Genomic DNA, 12,833 nt, shown 5'->3' on the forward strand with positions numbered 1-12,833 from the left:
GGGTTGCCATGGGCTACTGTGTGTAGCCAGCAGCCAGCGTGAGCGGCCAGCAGCCACAGTGAGCGGCCGTCCAGAAGCCGGCGACTGATCTGCCTTGCCTAGGAAGAGTGCAATGATGGTGCCTACTTGGGCCAGTGAAGCAATGTCCTCCAAAAAAACTAGACTGAAGAACAAAATGACAGCAACTTGTCTGTTCCCCTTCCTCCAATTCCCCCAATAAAAATCTTTAAAAAAAAAGAAAGAAAGCATAAACAAGGTTTGTGACAGATCTCAGGTAAAGTAATGTGAGTGCCACTCAGCCCTGGGTGAAGATCTGCCTATTAAATTGTATGAGCCATAAATTCCCTCTTTGTCCACTTCCTTTCTCCCTTCCCCTTCTTTTTCTCCTTTTCTTCCTTCCCTAAATTGGTTGCAGTTGTAACCAAAGAGCCTTGATTAATTCAAAAAGTGATGATAAGAGAAGTCACTTAGAGGGAAAATGGGTCGGGAGGCATATGGGACACTGAGACATGTTCTCCTTTGCTGGCCACACTTACCGAGCCCTGAGGAGGTGCTAGCTGCCAGGGCTAAAGAAGCCCCTTCCAAGTCCTAAAACAAGCAGGGGAGACAGACGTGCTCCACATATGTGAGCCCCTGGGAAGGGCATTGCTATAGACTGAATGTTTGTGTCCCCCCCCCCACATACATGCTTATGTTGAAACCTAATCCTCAGTGTGATATAGTATTTGAAGGCAGGGCTTTGGGAGATAATTAGGTCACGAGGGTGGAGACCTCATGAATGGGATTAGTTCTCTTATAAAAGAGATACCAGGGAGCTCCCTGGCCCCTTTCACCAGGTAAAATTTTACAAAGAAGACAGCCATTTAGAAAATAGGAAGTGGAGTCCTCCCTAGACACTGAATCTGCCAGTGCCTTGATCTTAGACTTTCAGGCTCCAGAACTGTGATAGCTACATTTCTGTTGTTTATAAGGCACCCAGTCTATCATATTTTTGTTATTGCAGCCTGAACAGTCCAAGACAGATGTGCTGCCATTGGGAACCCAGTGCTCTGGGAGTGGCCATGGTCTGTAGATGCTGAGCCACTGGCCAATCTGCCCTCTCAGTCCCTGTTCTTGGCACGAATCATTTGGTTCTAACGCCCAGGCTGCCAAAGCCCAGCCTACCTTGGTGATCGAAGGATTTCCACAAGATGAGAAAAGAGGGAGAGCGCCAGGTTGTCTGCAGCAGTCATCCAGAGCTGGAAGACAACAAACACACAGTGAAACCAAGGCATGTGTGAAAATGAGTTTCCGGGCACTGTGAGCGTATAGGATGCTAGATGTGGCCTCTTTGATTAGAGCCACTACCACAATTTACCACCTATGGAATCAGACCAACCAAATCTCTTGACAGCTAGAATGTAAAGAGCTCCATCCCTGGAATGGGAATGGCGGGGAAGCTTAAACAGCACTCCTCTCTTCCCCATCTCTCCTGCTGCCTGGCACTTCACTGTAGGTCTGGATTCCAACCAAGGACACCTGCACTAATCAGTATCTGCCCAGCCCTGAGCCCTGCAGCCATGGTGTGTACACATGACAAACACATCACATCCTGCAAGGCAAATGCCAGTGTTCCCACTTTAGAGATGAGAAAATAGAGGCTGAAACAGACCAGTTGAGTGATGGGTTCCATTCACCACCAGCAAGTGGTAAAACTGAAATTTGAATCTGGGTCTCACCTGTCTAGCTTTATGCTATAGCAATGACACACCCAATTTGTGGATGCAACTAAATTTTGGAAAACATAGATAATTGAATTTTTTTGCTTGTTATCCTGTCATATAACCCCGGTACTAAGGAGTGTGTTGACATGTCTGGATTAGATTTATTTGAATATCCATTTATTGAAAATGGATAATGTGTCAAATTGTGCCCTGTTCCCTCCTCTGAGAGCACCTCACTCTCAGAATGAGCTGGTCTGTCCCATCTTCAAATAACCAAAAGCCTAGCATTTGAATACCTCAGCTTCCTGTCTCTCCCTGCTTCTCAACTTCCCCTCCCTTTCCACTGTCTGTCCCAGCTATCATGGATCCCACCCCTTTGCCTATAACCCATTTTCTTGTCTCCAAACCCTCCCTCTACTTTAAGGACTTGTCCCATCAATAGTTGATTCTCCCACTGTTTTTTTGTTTGATTGTTTGTTTGTTTTCAATTCTCAAAACAACTGCTTTATTTTTAAAAAACATTTTTTAAATTACAGTTGACATACAATATTATATTAGCTTCAGGTGTACAACATAGTGATTAGACATTTATATAACTTATGAAGTGATTCTCTGACTAGTCTAGTACCCACCTGGCACAAAACATAGTTATTACCATATTATTGACTATATTTCCTGTGTTTTAATTTACATCCCCATGACTGTTTTTATAACTGGCAACTTGTACTTTTTAATCCCTTCACCTTTTTCACCCATCCTCCCGCCCCCTCCCATCTGGTGACCATCAATTTGTTCTCTGTATCTATTAGCTTGTTTCTGTTTTGTTTGTTCATTTACTCTGCTTTTTGGATTCCACATGGAAATGTGATCACCTCTTTTCCACTCCTTCCTCCTCCTCAGCCTACAATCAGACTCAAGCCTCCGGTATTAAGTCCTGAAACTCCCTCCCCTCTACTTTCTTCTTTTCTTCTTCAAAAGCCCTGAAGAAGCACTGACTGTCTTTGCTTTCATTCTCCTCTCCACTTTTCACCTCACTTCTTATCGCATTATTTACTTTTCACAAGGCCTATCAGTGATCTCTAAATACAATATGTGTATATATACATACATCACTGCCTTTATTTTACGTGATGTAGGCAGATATTTGGGAAACTTTTCTTCTTTTTGAAATTCTCTCCTCCTAATCTTTAATTTTTGTTTTATTTTACTTCATTTTGTTTTTTTAACTTCTGGTTTCTTTGTTGTTTGCTTTCTTAAGCCCAGCTTTAAAAGCACCAGGTCACCGGAGGGAATAGTTTACTCAGGGAGGGTGGGGGTTGGTACCCATGGCCACTCTGGGAGCAGGCAGTGGAAGCATGGTAATTTCTGGGTCAGGCTGGTGGCAGGGAAGCCTTGGAGACAAGCTGCCTGAGCAAGAAGGCCATTTACGCACACCTCCTTTCCCCCTTTCCTCCTGTACACAGGCAGTCCACATGCCAGGCCTTGCTGGCTTCCTCCACAATCCTTTCCACTGTCTTCTGGTCCAGGTCCAGCATGTTCATTCTGGCCTGGTTCAATTAGCTAAAAATTTAGATAGGGTTTTTATAGCTATACTTATGAATAAGATTGGGCTGTACTTTTCATTTCCCATTATGTCCATTTTTTGGTTCTGGTATCAAGATTACCGTATTTCCCCATGTTTAAGATGCACCTTAATTTTGGGGCCTGAAATTTGAAAAAAAATGTATTACATAACTTCTTTTTCATCAGCAATTCTTCTTGCCTCATACTGAACCATCTTTGTGGACACAGGAATTCCAATTGCCCTTTGCTCTTCAATCCATATCTTCAATTCCCTCTCTAAATCTGGACATTTTGCTGACTTGCCTCTCGTGGCCTTCTTCTGCCGTGGCATTTTCAGTAGGGTTTCTTCTTCCCGTAGCCAGTCTCAGATTGTTTTCTCAGTTGGAGGAGGACCAAACTTATGTTCAGCAGCACGATTTCCATTCACTTTTGCAAACTGGATCACTTTTAAGTTGAATTCAGCATTGTATGAAAATCTTTTCTGAGCCATTTCTGGGCAGAACGTGGCAAAACATAACCTACCGTAATATACTGGTAACAAGTGCGAAACAATGAACGCAAAGACAGCAAGCGCGAAAAAGTGGGAAAGGCAAGTAAAAGAATCTACAACCACTGTATAAGACGCACCCAGTTTTTAGACCCCAAATTTTTCGAAAAAGGATGCATCTTATACATGGGGAAATACAGTAGGTCCTAAAATAAGCTGGGAGCGCTCCCTTTTCAGTTTCCTGGAAGAGTTCATAAGGCTGGGGTGGCCTATTTCCTGACTGGTAGAACTTCCCTATGATGCCCAGGCTGGACTTTCTTGTGAATGTTGATTGTTTGTAAGATTTGAAACCCATGATTCCATGTATTTAGATGGTTATGGGACTTTTAATTTTTTTACTTCTTTTCGAGTGAGTTTGGAAACTGTAATTTTCTTAGAGATGATTCAAATGAGCCAAATGTTCACATTTATTGGCACCAATGTGCTGACCCTATTTTCTTGTTCCCGTCTGATGGCTCTTCCCTTTCTCTTCCTAATAGGATTTGGTTGTGCCTCCTGACCTTTTTTCTTGACCAATCTCAACAGGTTTGTCCTAGTAGAACCAGGTTTTGGCCTTGTTGATCCTTTCTACGTTTGTTTCTTTCCTATTTAAATAATTCATAGTCTCATCTTTAGTTTTCCCTGCTTCTTGCTTCGAATTTTTTTGTTGTTGCTGTTGTCATTGTTTGGGGGTTTTGTGTTTTTGTTTTGATTTGGCTTTTTGGCATTCTAACTTCTGGATATGAAGCCTCTCTGTTCATTAATTTAAATGTTCTCTTTCCTAATACACACATTAATGACTATTAATTTTCCTCTATGTCCAGCTTTCAGCAGCCTCTCCACAGTGTTTTGACATATAGTGTTTTCTTTGTCATTCATTCTAACTTCTAATTTGAATTATGATCCTCATTGATCCTCTTCTGCCTTTGCCACAATCCAGGTTTCAAAATCTTCTACCTGGATTTCTACGACAACTTCATGGCCTATCTTCCTGCCTGGGGCTCTTACCACCTGAGTAATGGACCTAAAATAAAGTTCTAATATATCATTCTTTAGTTAACATTCTTGGATGTCAGCAGTTTAGCAAAATTTATCAACAATCTAAAATTTGTTTATAAAGCTTTTATTCTAATCATTCAATTCTAATAATTTATGTTAAGGGTTTTTATTTTAAGTGCAGAAAAGTGCTGTGTATAACAGCATTCATTCCTAACAACAGCATATAGAAATAATTTAAGAATTTAACAATAGCAGAATGGTGCAGAAACTAGGTACAACACAGATTATTATTCTGACATCAGAGCAGTGCTTGTAAAAGTCTGTAATAAAATTCTAAAAATGTTTATGTTCTGTGGGAAAAGGTAGGACTAATAGTATTTATACTAAGATCATGACTATGATAACAAAATATAATAGTATGCATAGAAAGTACAAAAAAAGGATACATTAAAGGTCACAAACAGTTGCCTGAGTGTCAGAAATAAAAGTTTCTACCCGCTCCCCACTTTTCTCTAACTTAAAACATTTTGTAATAAGCATGTATTATTTTTAATTTAAAAAACAGTTTTTAAAAATACTTCCATGGATCCCAGCACGTTTTGGCTAAAATGTGCGTCCTGCAGCTTAGCATCTTCTGCCCACCTTCTCTCCTGCCCGCTCCAGCCTCATTTCCATTTGCAACAGCTCCCCAGCAGGTGCCCTCCAGGCCACTTGCTGACAATCCCAGTAGTTACTCATCTCTACATGTGTGCAAACAGCATACACTCCACCTGGAATGTTCCTTTCTGGATGCACTCTGCCACACTCAGCCCCCGAGCCCCTGATCCATTAAGCTGAACTGACTATTCTCTCACTCCCACTCCCCAGATGCCCTGTGCCTGCCTCACTGACATCCAGCCCATTGTAGTGTCACCTCTGTCATGTCCCCAGCCCAGGCAGCTGAATGGAAGGACTGTCTTCTGGTTATCACATGTCCCCTGGACACCACACATGCCTGATCCCAGTGGGCACTTAGTAAATGATGCTCCGTGGAGCATCTATCCACCCAAAGTTTTGTACAAAACTCCTCACTTAGCCTCAGGAGTGCCCTCAGCATCTCTCAGTCATCCCTTAAAGGAACATTTGTGAACAGCGAAACACCATTCAAAGGAATTGGGGTTTATTTTTTTAAATCCTCATATACATATGGTAGGCTACAGTTTTAAAATCCTATCCCAGATACTATTGGGTTTGACCCACACACCAGTCTCTGAAGGAGAGGAGATGGTCTCGAGAAGACTAGAACTCAGAGAAATCAAGAGACTTGCCCAAGGTCACACAGCTTATTGGTGGTAGGATTTCATTATAAATTGGAAGTGCTAGGCCCTGGGCTCCAAAGCCTTGGAGGCTCTTTTCCCTCTCACAACCACCATAACTATTGAGGAAGCTGACCTGCTGGGTTTAGAGGAAGCTCCAGACTTCCTTTAGCATCACACACTCTTTTATCTCCAGTTTACCTCAAAATTGCAGATGACGTGCTGGAAGACACCAATGTTGGTGATGGCAGATGACCCGAAGCCCAGTTCTGCAGTGCCAGCAATGGAGAGAATCAGCTGAAAAACTCGATGGTTTAGGAGAGAGGTCTTTTTCCTCAGGAGAAACGCCATTATCTGAATAGGTTAAAACACAGAGCAGTTTCCTCATAAATGCATCTTTAGGGCTCCTTCTCCTTTACCTGCTCATTCCTCCCAGTACCTTTGGTCAGCCCCATCTGAACCCCTCTGCTCTCTGGTGCTACCTCTTTCATTCCTATGTTCTCAGAAGAAAAACATACACCAGCTCTGTGGCCACTTCCCCACTGGGGTCCCCTTTTCTGTACTTGTATGACTTGAGCTTTCACTAGGGACCCCCTGCTCCTTCCTGAATCTCTTCCTCTGTTTCCAGAATGCCACTCTCTATCTGTCCTGGCTTCCTCCTGTTTCTGAGTGTTCTTTCTCATATCCCTTACTGGATCCTAGATTCATAACCATCCTATAAATGTTGCTGTATCACCAGGAAGCCACCAACTACTCAGAAACCCAGTGACACACAACATCACTCCAGGCTGCAAACCACCAGACATGCTATTCTACTGTGCGAGGTCCTGGGAAACTTGCAACACGCAGGCATCCATGCTAGGATGGAGGCACTGGGAACCCAGTGGTCCACAACCATTTCAGAGAATATAAGATGTATCCCTTCTAGGGCCGGCCGAGTGGCACGGTTGGTTAAGAGCTGGTTTGGGACACCAGCTCTGAGCAGCAGGGCCCTGATTCGGATCCCACATGAGAGCCAGTGACACGCCCTCTACAGCTAAAATGGTGAACAACAGCTCGACCTGGAGCTGGGCTGCCGTGAGTCGCCGGCAACGGCGTAGGCTTCAGCCCCTGCTGCAGTGGGCTGCCATAAGCTACCATGTATGGCCAGCAGCCAGTGTGAGTGGCCGGCAGCTGGTATGAGCTCCCAAGAGCTGCCATGAGCAGCCATCCAGAGGCCGGTGACCAGGAAGAGCTCAATGATAATACCAACATGGGCCAGTGAAGCAACGTCCTCCACAACTAGACTGAAGAACAAAAGGGCAGCAACTTGTCTGTTCCCATTCCCCTGATTCCCCAGTGCTGTTCCCCTCCCTCAATTCCCCAATAAAAAATAAAAAATAAATCTTAAAAAAAAAAAAGATGTATCCCTTCTGGCCTCATGTCTCTGTTGACCTCAGCCATACAAAAGTCAGAATGCACAGCCATCCATTGGCACCTGGGTTTTCATCCATCTCATCTGGGTTCTCAGCTCAGCTCACCCACAGCTCAGTTTCCCATGTCTGATCTGAAACAGTCCACCCCTTCTCCTCATCCTATCAGACATGTTCTTTCAATGCACCATTGGGAATTCAGGTTTGGTATTATAGACTGAATGTTTGCGTCCTCCCAAAACCTGTATGTTGAAACCCTACCCCACAATGTGATGGTATTTGGAGAGGGGGTCCTTTGGGATGTAGTTAGGATTAGATGAGGTCAGGAGAGTGGAACCCTCATGAATGGGATCAGTGTCTTTATAAGAGTCACAAGAGAGCTTGCCTCCTCTCTCTGCTCTCTGCCATGTGAGGATCCAATGAGAAGTTAGTAGGCTGTCTGCAATCTAGAACATGGCCCTCACCCAACCTGACCATGCTGGCACTCTGACCTTGAACTTCCCAGAACTGTGAGAAAATTACTTTTTACTCCCAGTTTTTATAAGCTCCCCAGTCTATGGTATTCTCTTACTGCAGTCCAAACTGACTAAGACCATTGTGATCAGCAAATATTCAATGATCTTTTCAGATTGTTCTGGTTAGTTCTTTGACATATCTGAAATCTGATGACTCCCTCCTCCCCCACCAGGACTTAATTAGGATGGCTGAAAGTTGCTTGAGAAAAAGCACACTCAGGCTGACTGCTTCCTCTTCACATTAATAGTGTCAAATGTCAAACTGGTACTCAGTTTGGCCTGGCAGTCCAACTCTGTTTCTCTAGTGAGCTGGTTTTCCTTGTCCTAAAGACAATGATGTCATCTCTTCTTCTCCCTCCCCCAGCCTTCCTTCCCTTCCACCATCCAACCTTGTACTCTGCTGAGAAGATAGAAACCATCAAACAAGAACATTCTCACCTTCCCAACACCATATAAATACACGCCTGCATTGCATTCCATCCTCTCTCAAGCAAGGTCACCACCCACCCGGTCTCTAGACGCCACCCCTCACCTTTTCAGGGGCACTGTTCCTTGAGCTAACTCTTCTCTCCAAGCTTCATCCATCTCTCTTTGTCACTTCCTTCCAACAACAAATATGCTCTAGTGATTCTCATCTTAAAAATACCCCTCCTTCATCTGAAGCGGCCATTGAATACTATTATATGTCAGCTATAATTTATAGTCACGGGATGTGGAGTACAGTGTGGGGAGTAGAGTCAATGGAATTGTAATAGATATGTATGATATCGGGGGAGAGGAGTTGTCACTTTGTGAGGGGTGAAAAGCATAACTATTGCATTATTTTGTACACCTGAGACTAATAATTTAAAAAGTACCCCTCTCTTGACCCCTAGCCCCTCTAGCTCTGACTCCATTTTGCTACTCCTCTTCATAAGCAAACTTCTAGAAGGCAGTATGGGCACACTCTGGCTCCAAGTCCTCACATCGTATTCTTCAGCCCTCCTCAGCTGGCTGCTGCCTCCACCTGTCCACCTGCCTTACAAAAGTCACCAGTGACTTCTAAGGGTCAAATCCAATGGAAACATCTCTGTCCTTACTTTACTTTATTATTTTTTATTTAGCATTGTTTGACCACACTGGCCTTCTCGAAACACTTTGTTCTTTCAGATTCTTTTACAAAATTTTCTTTAGTTTCTCTTCCCTCTTTCTTCTCAATCTCCTTTGTTAGGTTTTAATCATATTTCCAATCTCTATTTCTGCCTCTTTAGTCCTCTTCTCTATTCTGTCTATTCCTTCTCTTTGACTATTGTATCAATTCCCTTGGGTTAAACAGCCTCATGATGATATTGGTGACTCTCACATTTGTACCTCCAGTCCAGCTTGCCCCTCTGAGCTGGAGCCATCTGTCCCACTTGATAGCTCACCTTTGATGTCTCACAGACATTTCAGCCTTAGTAGATTCAAATCTCTTTCTTCCTTCCTCTCCACAGCGCTCTGCACACAGCACCAGCTGCACTCCTGTGCTGTCTGCCCAGACTGCTCGTAAGGATCCCAAGTCTCCCCAGGTCAGGAATGCAGTCTCCCGTCAGATTGGGCTCTATCGCAGTCTCCTGTTCAAATCTCACTCCTCCGACCCATCCTCCACACTGGCATCAAAGGTCATTCTAAAGCATCAAGCATTCCACTTCCCTGTTCCAAGCCTTCCTATGATTATGTACTCATCATTTCCAAGATAAAAATCCAGGCTCCTCAGAGTGGCAGATTTCTGATCCTTCCCTCCCTCTCTATCCAGGCTTGCTGTGCACTTATCCTTTCCTCCTAGCTGTGAAGAACCTGTACTGGACCCCTCAAGTGCTTTTATGTTAGTCTGGAACATTATCCTTCTTTTTTACCATGCTATGAAAATCCATCTTATGAAATTCGGCTGGATGTCACCAGGTCTGAGAAAGGATGATAAGTTTGATAGAAATAACAGATAGAAAGGTTTATGCTCTCATCATGCTGTCACATGCAATCAGCAAACCAGCAAATGAATACAAAATAAAAGTCTAAACAATTGATCGAATTCACTCCTGAGTAAGGTGTTTCATTGAAGACCCTTGTTATCACTCTCTGATTCATCCCACAAATCTTTACTAAACACCTACTGTCTAACATGTGCTCTTAGGGTGCAGCAATGAACAAGCAGACCAATACTGCCTTCATGGAGCATATGTGCAGTGGACAAAACAGACCACAAGCACGTATAGATCATGCCAATTGGGCATGCAGGTTATGAAGAAAAAGGAAGCAAGAAAATGTGCCTAGAAATGGATGAGGTAGGATGGGGGCTCTATTTTATAAAGGGCCAGAGAAGGTAAATAATAATTTTGTTTCTTTACTTAAAGCTGGCATTTCCCACCTCCCCTACCACTGCCCAGCTTCACCTGACTTTCCATGGAGACATGAATATTTTAAATGTTTCTTTTTTAAGCCATAAGAAGAGTTTTTAAATTTTCTTCTTCTGTTGCCATGTATAAAGATATAATAAATCCTCAAATCCGTTGGGTTCTTTTGACAAATTATTTGGGAATCTTTGTCTCATGATAATAATATTTTTCTGTCCATCCCATTAGACAGTGTTGTAAACTGAATGCTTATGTCCCCTCAAAAGTCATGTGTTGGAACCTAATCCCCACTATGACGGTATTAGGAGGGGGGCCTTTGGGAGGTGATTAGGTCATGAGCCTTTAGTGGGATTAGTGTCCTTACAAAGGAGGCCCCAGAGAGCTCCCTCACCTCTTCCACATCGTGAGGACACCACGAAAAGGCAGCAATCTACGAACCAGGAAGCTGGTTCTCGCCAGACACCTAATTTGCCAGCACATTGATCTTGGACTTCCTGGCCTACAGAACTGTTGGAAACAAATTTCTATTGCTTATAAGCTACAAGTCTATGGTGTTTTTGTTAGAGCAGCCCAAACTAAGAAAGACACTAAGTTCCATAGAGGAAGGGACTACATCCATTTTGTCCATCTGTATCCCTAATGCCTAGACAGTGTCTGGCTCTTGGGCAGTGCTCAGTCAATACAAGCTGAGGAAATAGATCCATGGGCATCTCTTCCTAAAAGCTCAGCCAACCCAGTCCTCTGATCCTCCTCCAATTGCCTTTCTTTTAACTGAAGCTTTTTGACGCCCCTATCCACATGTGATGTCGGACCCTTTGTAGGTCTGCAGCACATTATCTCTTTCAAGGCACTGTGTTCATGCGATGAGCAGTTGCTGAGAACTCACAATGTGCCAGGCCCTGCACTTGGCAGTGCGGAGACAGTGGGAAGTACAAGAGGGCCACGGCTCTCTACAGAATGCAGAGTTTCCGGGAAGATGGCTGAATAACCACCGAGTCAGAGTGTGGTAGTTCTGGAAGAGAGGTTTAGGCACTTACAGCATTCAATTTATACTCAAAGTATCTTGGTATTTATCTTATTTTGTCCTTCTTGATACATCCATGAGAGCAGGAGCTTCTTTGTACCTTTTTAGAAATGCTCACAATAATTGTTAAAATCCCCAACAGCAGATATCTAAGCACTGAATTCAGACAAATCCCACTACTGATGGCTTTAACAATAATAATAATAATAATAATAATAATAATAATAATAAACTTTTATATATCAAAATCCCCAATACTTTAATTTTAATATGAACCCAGACACACCCATTCACTTATTACTGAAATATTTACTGAGTGCCTGTTTGGTCTGAGTAATGCACTGGCAACAAATAAGAAACACCCAGTCATTTACACGATGACAGTCTACTGGAGATGAGCAGAGATCTTTACAGCGCCCTGTGAGAGGTTAGAACTGGGCATCTGCACAGTGCCACAGGAGGCCGAGATGGCCACATGCTCAGCCCAGGGGCTGAGGAGATAGCTCCCTCGCCATGTGAGCTTGACCCGGGGAGATAAGAAGGACCGTACCTGAGGAAGAGAGGAAGTTGGCACGTCAAGCCCAGGGCACAGGTAAACCAAGTCACAGTGTGTTTAGCTATCTATAACTGTGCAGGATGGAAGACAGGAGTGTAGGGTAGGGGATGTTGGCTGGGCAAGAGAGGGGACTGAAGGACAGCCTGGCGGCCAGTTCTGAAAGGCCTTTAGAAACGAATCTAAGGAGTCTGGGTTATTACATCAGTGGTTGGATGCCTCTGAAGCGCGTGTACAGGGGACGTGTATCATTAGGTCTGTATTGCAGAGCTGTGACTGGTGTCAGTGGGCTGCGAGGGAGTGGCAGGAGAAAGGGGCCACTATCCAGTTCTCCAGGTGAGAGAGGGCATGTCTGAAGTGACACCACACTGCTTTCTTCTGCTCACACCTTGACTTGGGCACCAAAGGGCTAGGAATGCTTTCTCCCAGCATTCCCTCCACCAGCAGGTACCACAGCAGCATTTGTGCCCCTGACCTTTGACCCAAGGCCTGACTCTGGTGATTCCTTTCACAGCCACCTCCAAGCCATGCAAGAAGGTGCCCCAGGGCAGTGACAGTCTCATCTGACTTAGTGGATAGTAAATAGCAGTAACAATCCCAGTGAACACAGACAGAGCAGACACTCTTCTAAGCACACAGCATATATGAGTATTAACTTGTTTAATCATCACACCCTACACCATAGGTGCATTATTCCCATTTTACACATGGGAGAACTGAGGCACAGAGATATTAAGGACTAAAGATGGCTAATATTTGCCGAGCCCTTCTCCTAGGCCAGATATAATTCTAAGGCCTCCACCTGTATTAAATCATCTTGTCCTCACTGCAACCCTATGATACAGGAGGCATGAGAGTTCCTATGATACTGATA

General features: G+C 43.9%; 1 protein-coding gene across 3 annotated transcripts in view; it reads right to left on the reverse strand.

The window, feature by feature from the left end:
• WDFY4 (WDFY family member 4) overlaps window positions 1–12,833 on the reverse strand; it is a 323,059-nt gene that overhangs the window by 187,468 nt on the left and 122,758 nt on the right. For all 3 annotated transcript variants that reach the window (XM_019655081.1, XM_019655082.1, XM_019655080.1), the window contains exons 24-25: window positions 6,288–6,440; window positions 1,165–1,238 (exon numbers count right to left, since the gene is read on the reverse strand). In XM_019655081.1, the coding sequence (XP_019510626.1) occupies window positions 1,165–1,238; window positions 6,288–6,440 (227 nt within the window). The remainder of the gene's footprint in view (window positions 1–1,164; window positions 1,239–6,287; window positions 6,441–12,833) is intronic.

Source organism: Hipposideros armiger, unplaced genomic scaffold, assembly GCF_001890085.2.
Source record: "Hipposideros armiger isolate ML-2016 unplaced genomic scaffold, ASM189008v1 scaffold_235, whole genome shotgun sequence".
Taxonomy (NCBI): domain Eukaryota; kingdom Metazoa; phylum Chordata; class Mammalia; order Chiroptera; family Hipposideridae; genus Hipposideros; species Hipposideros armiger.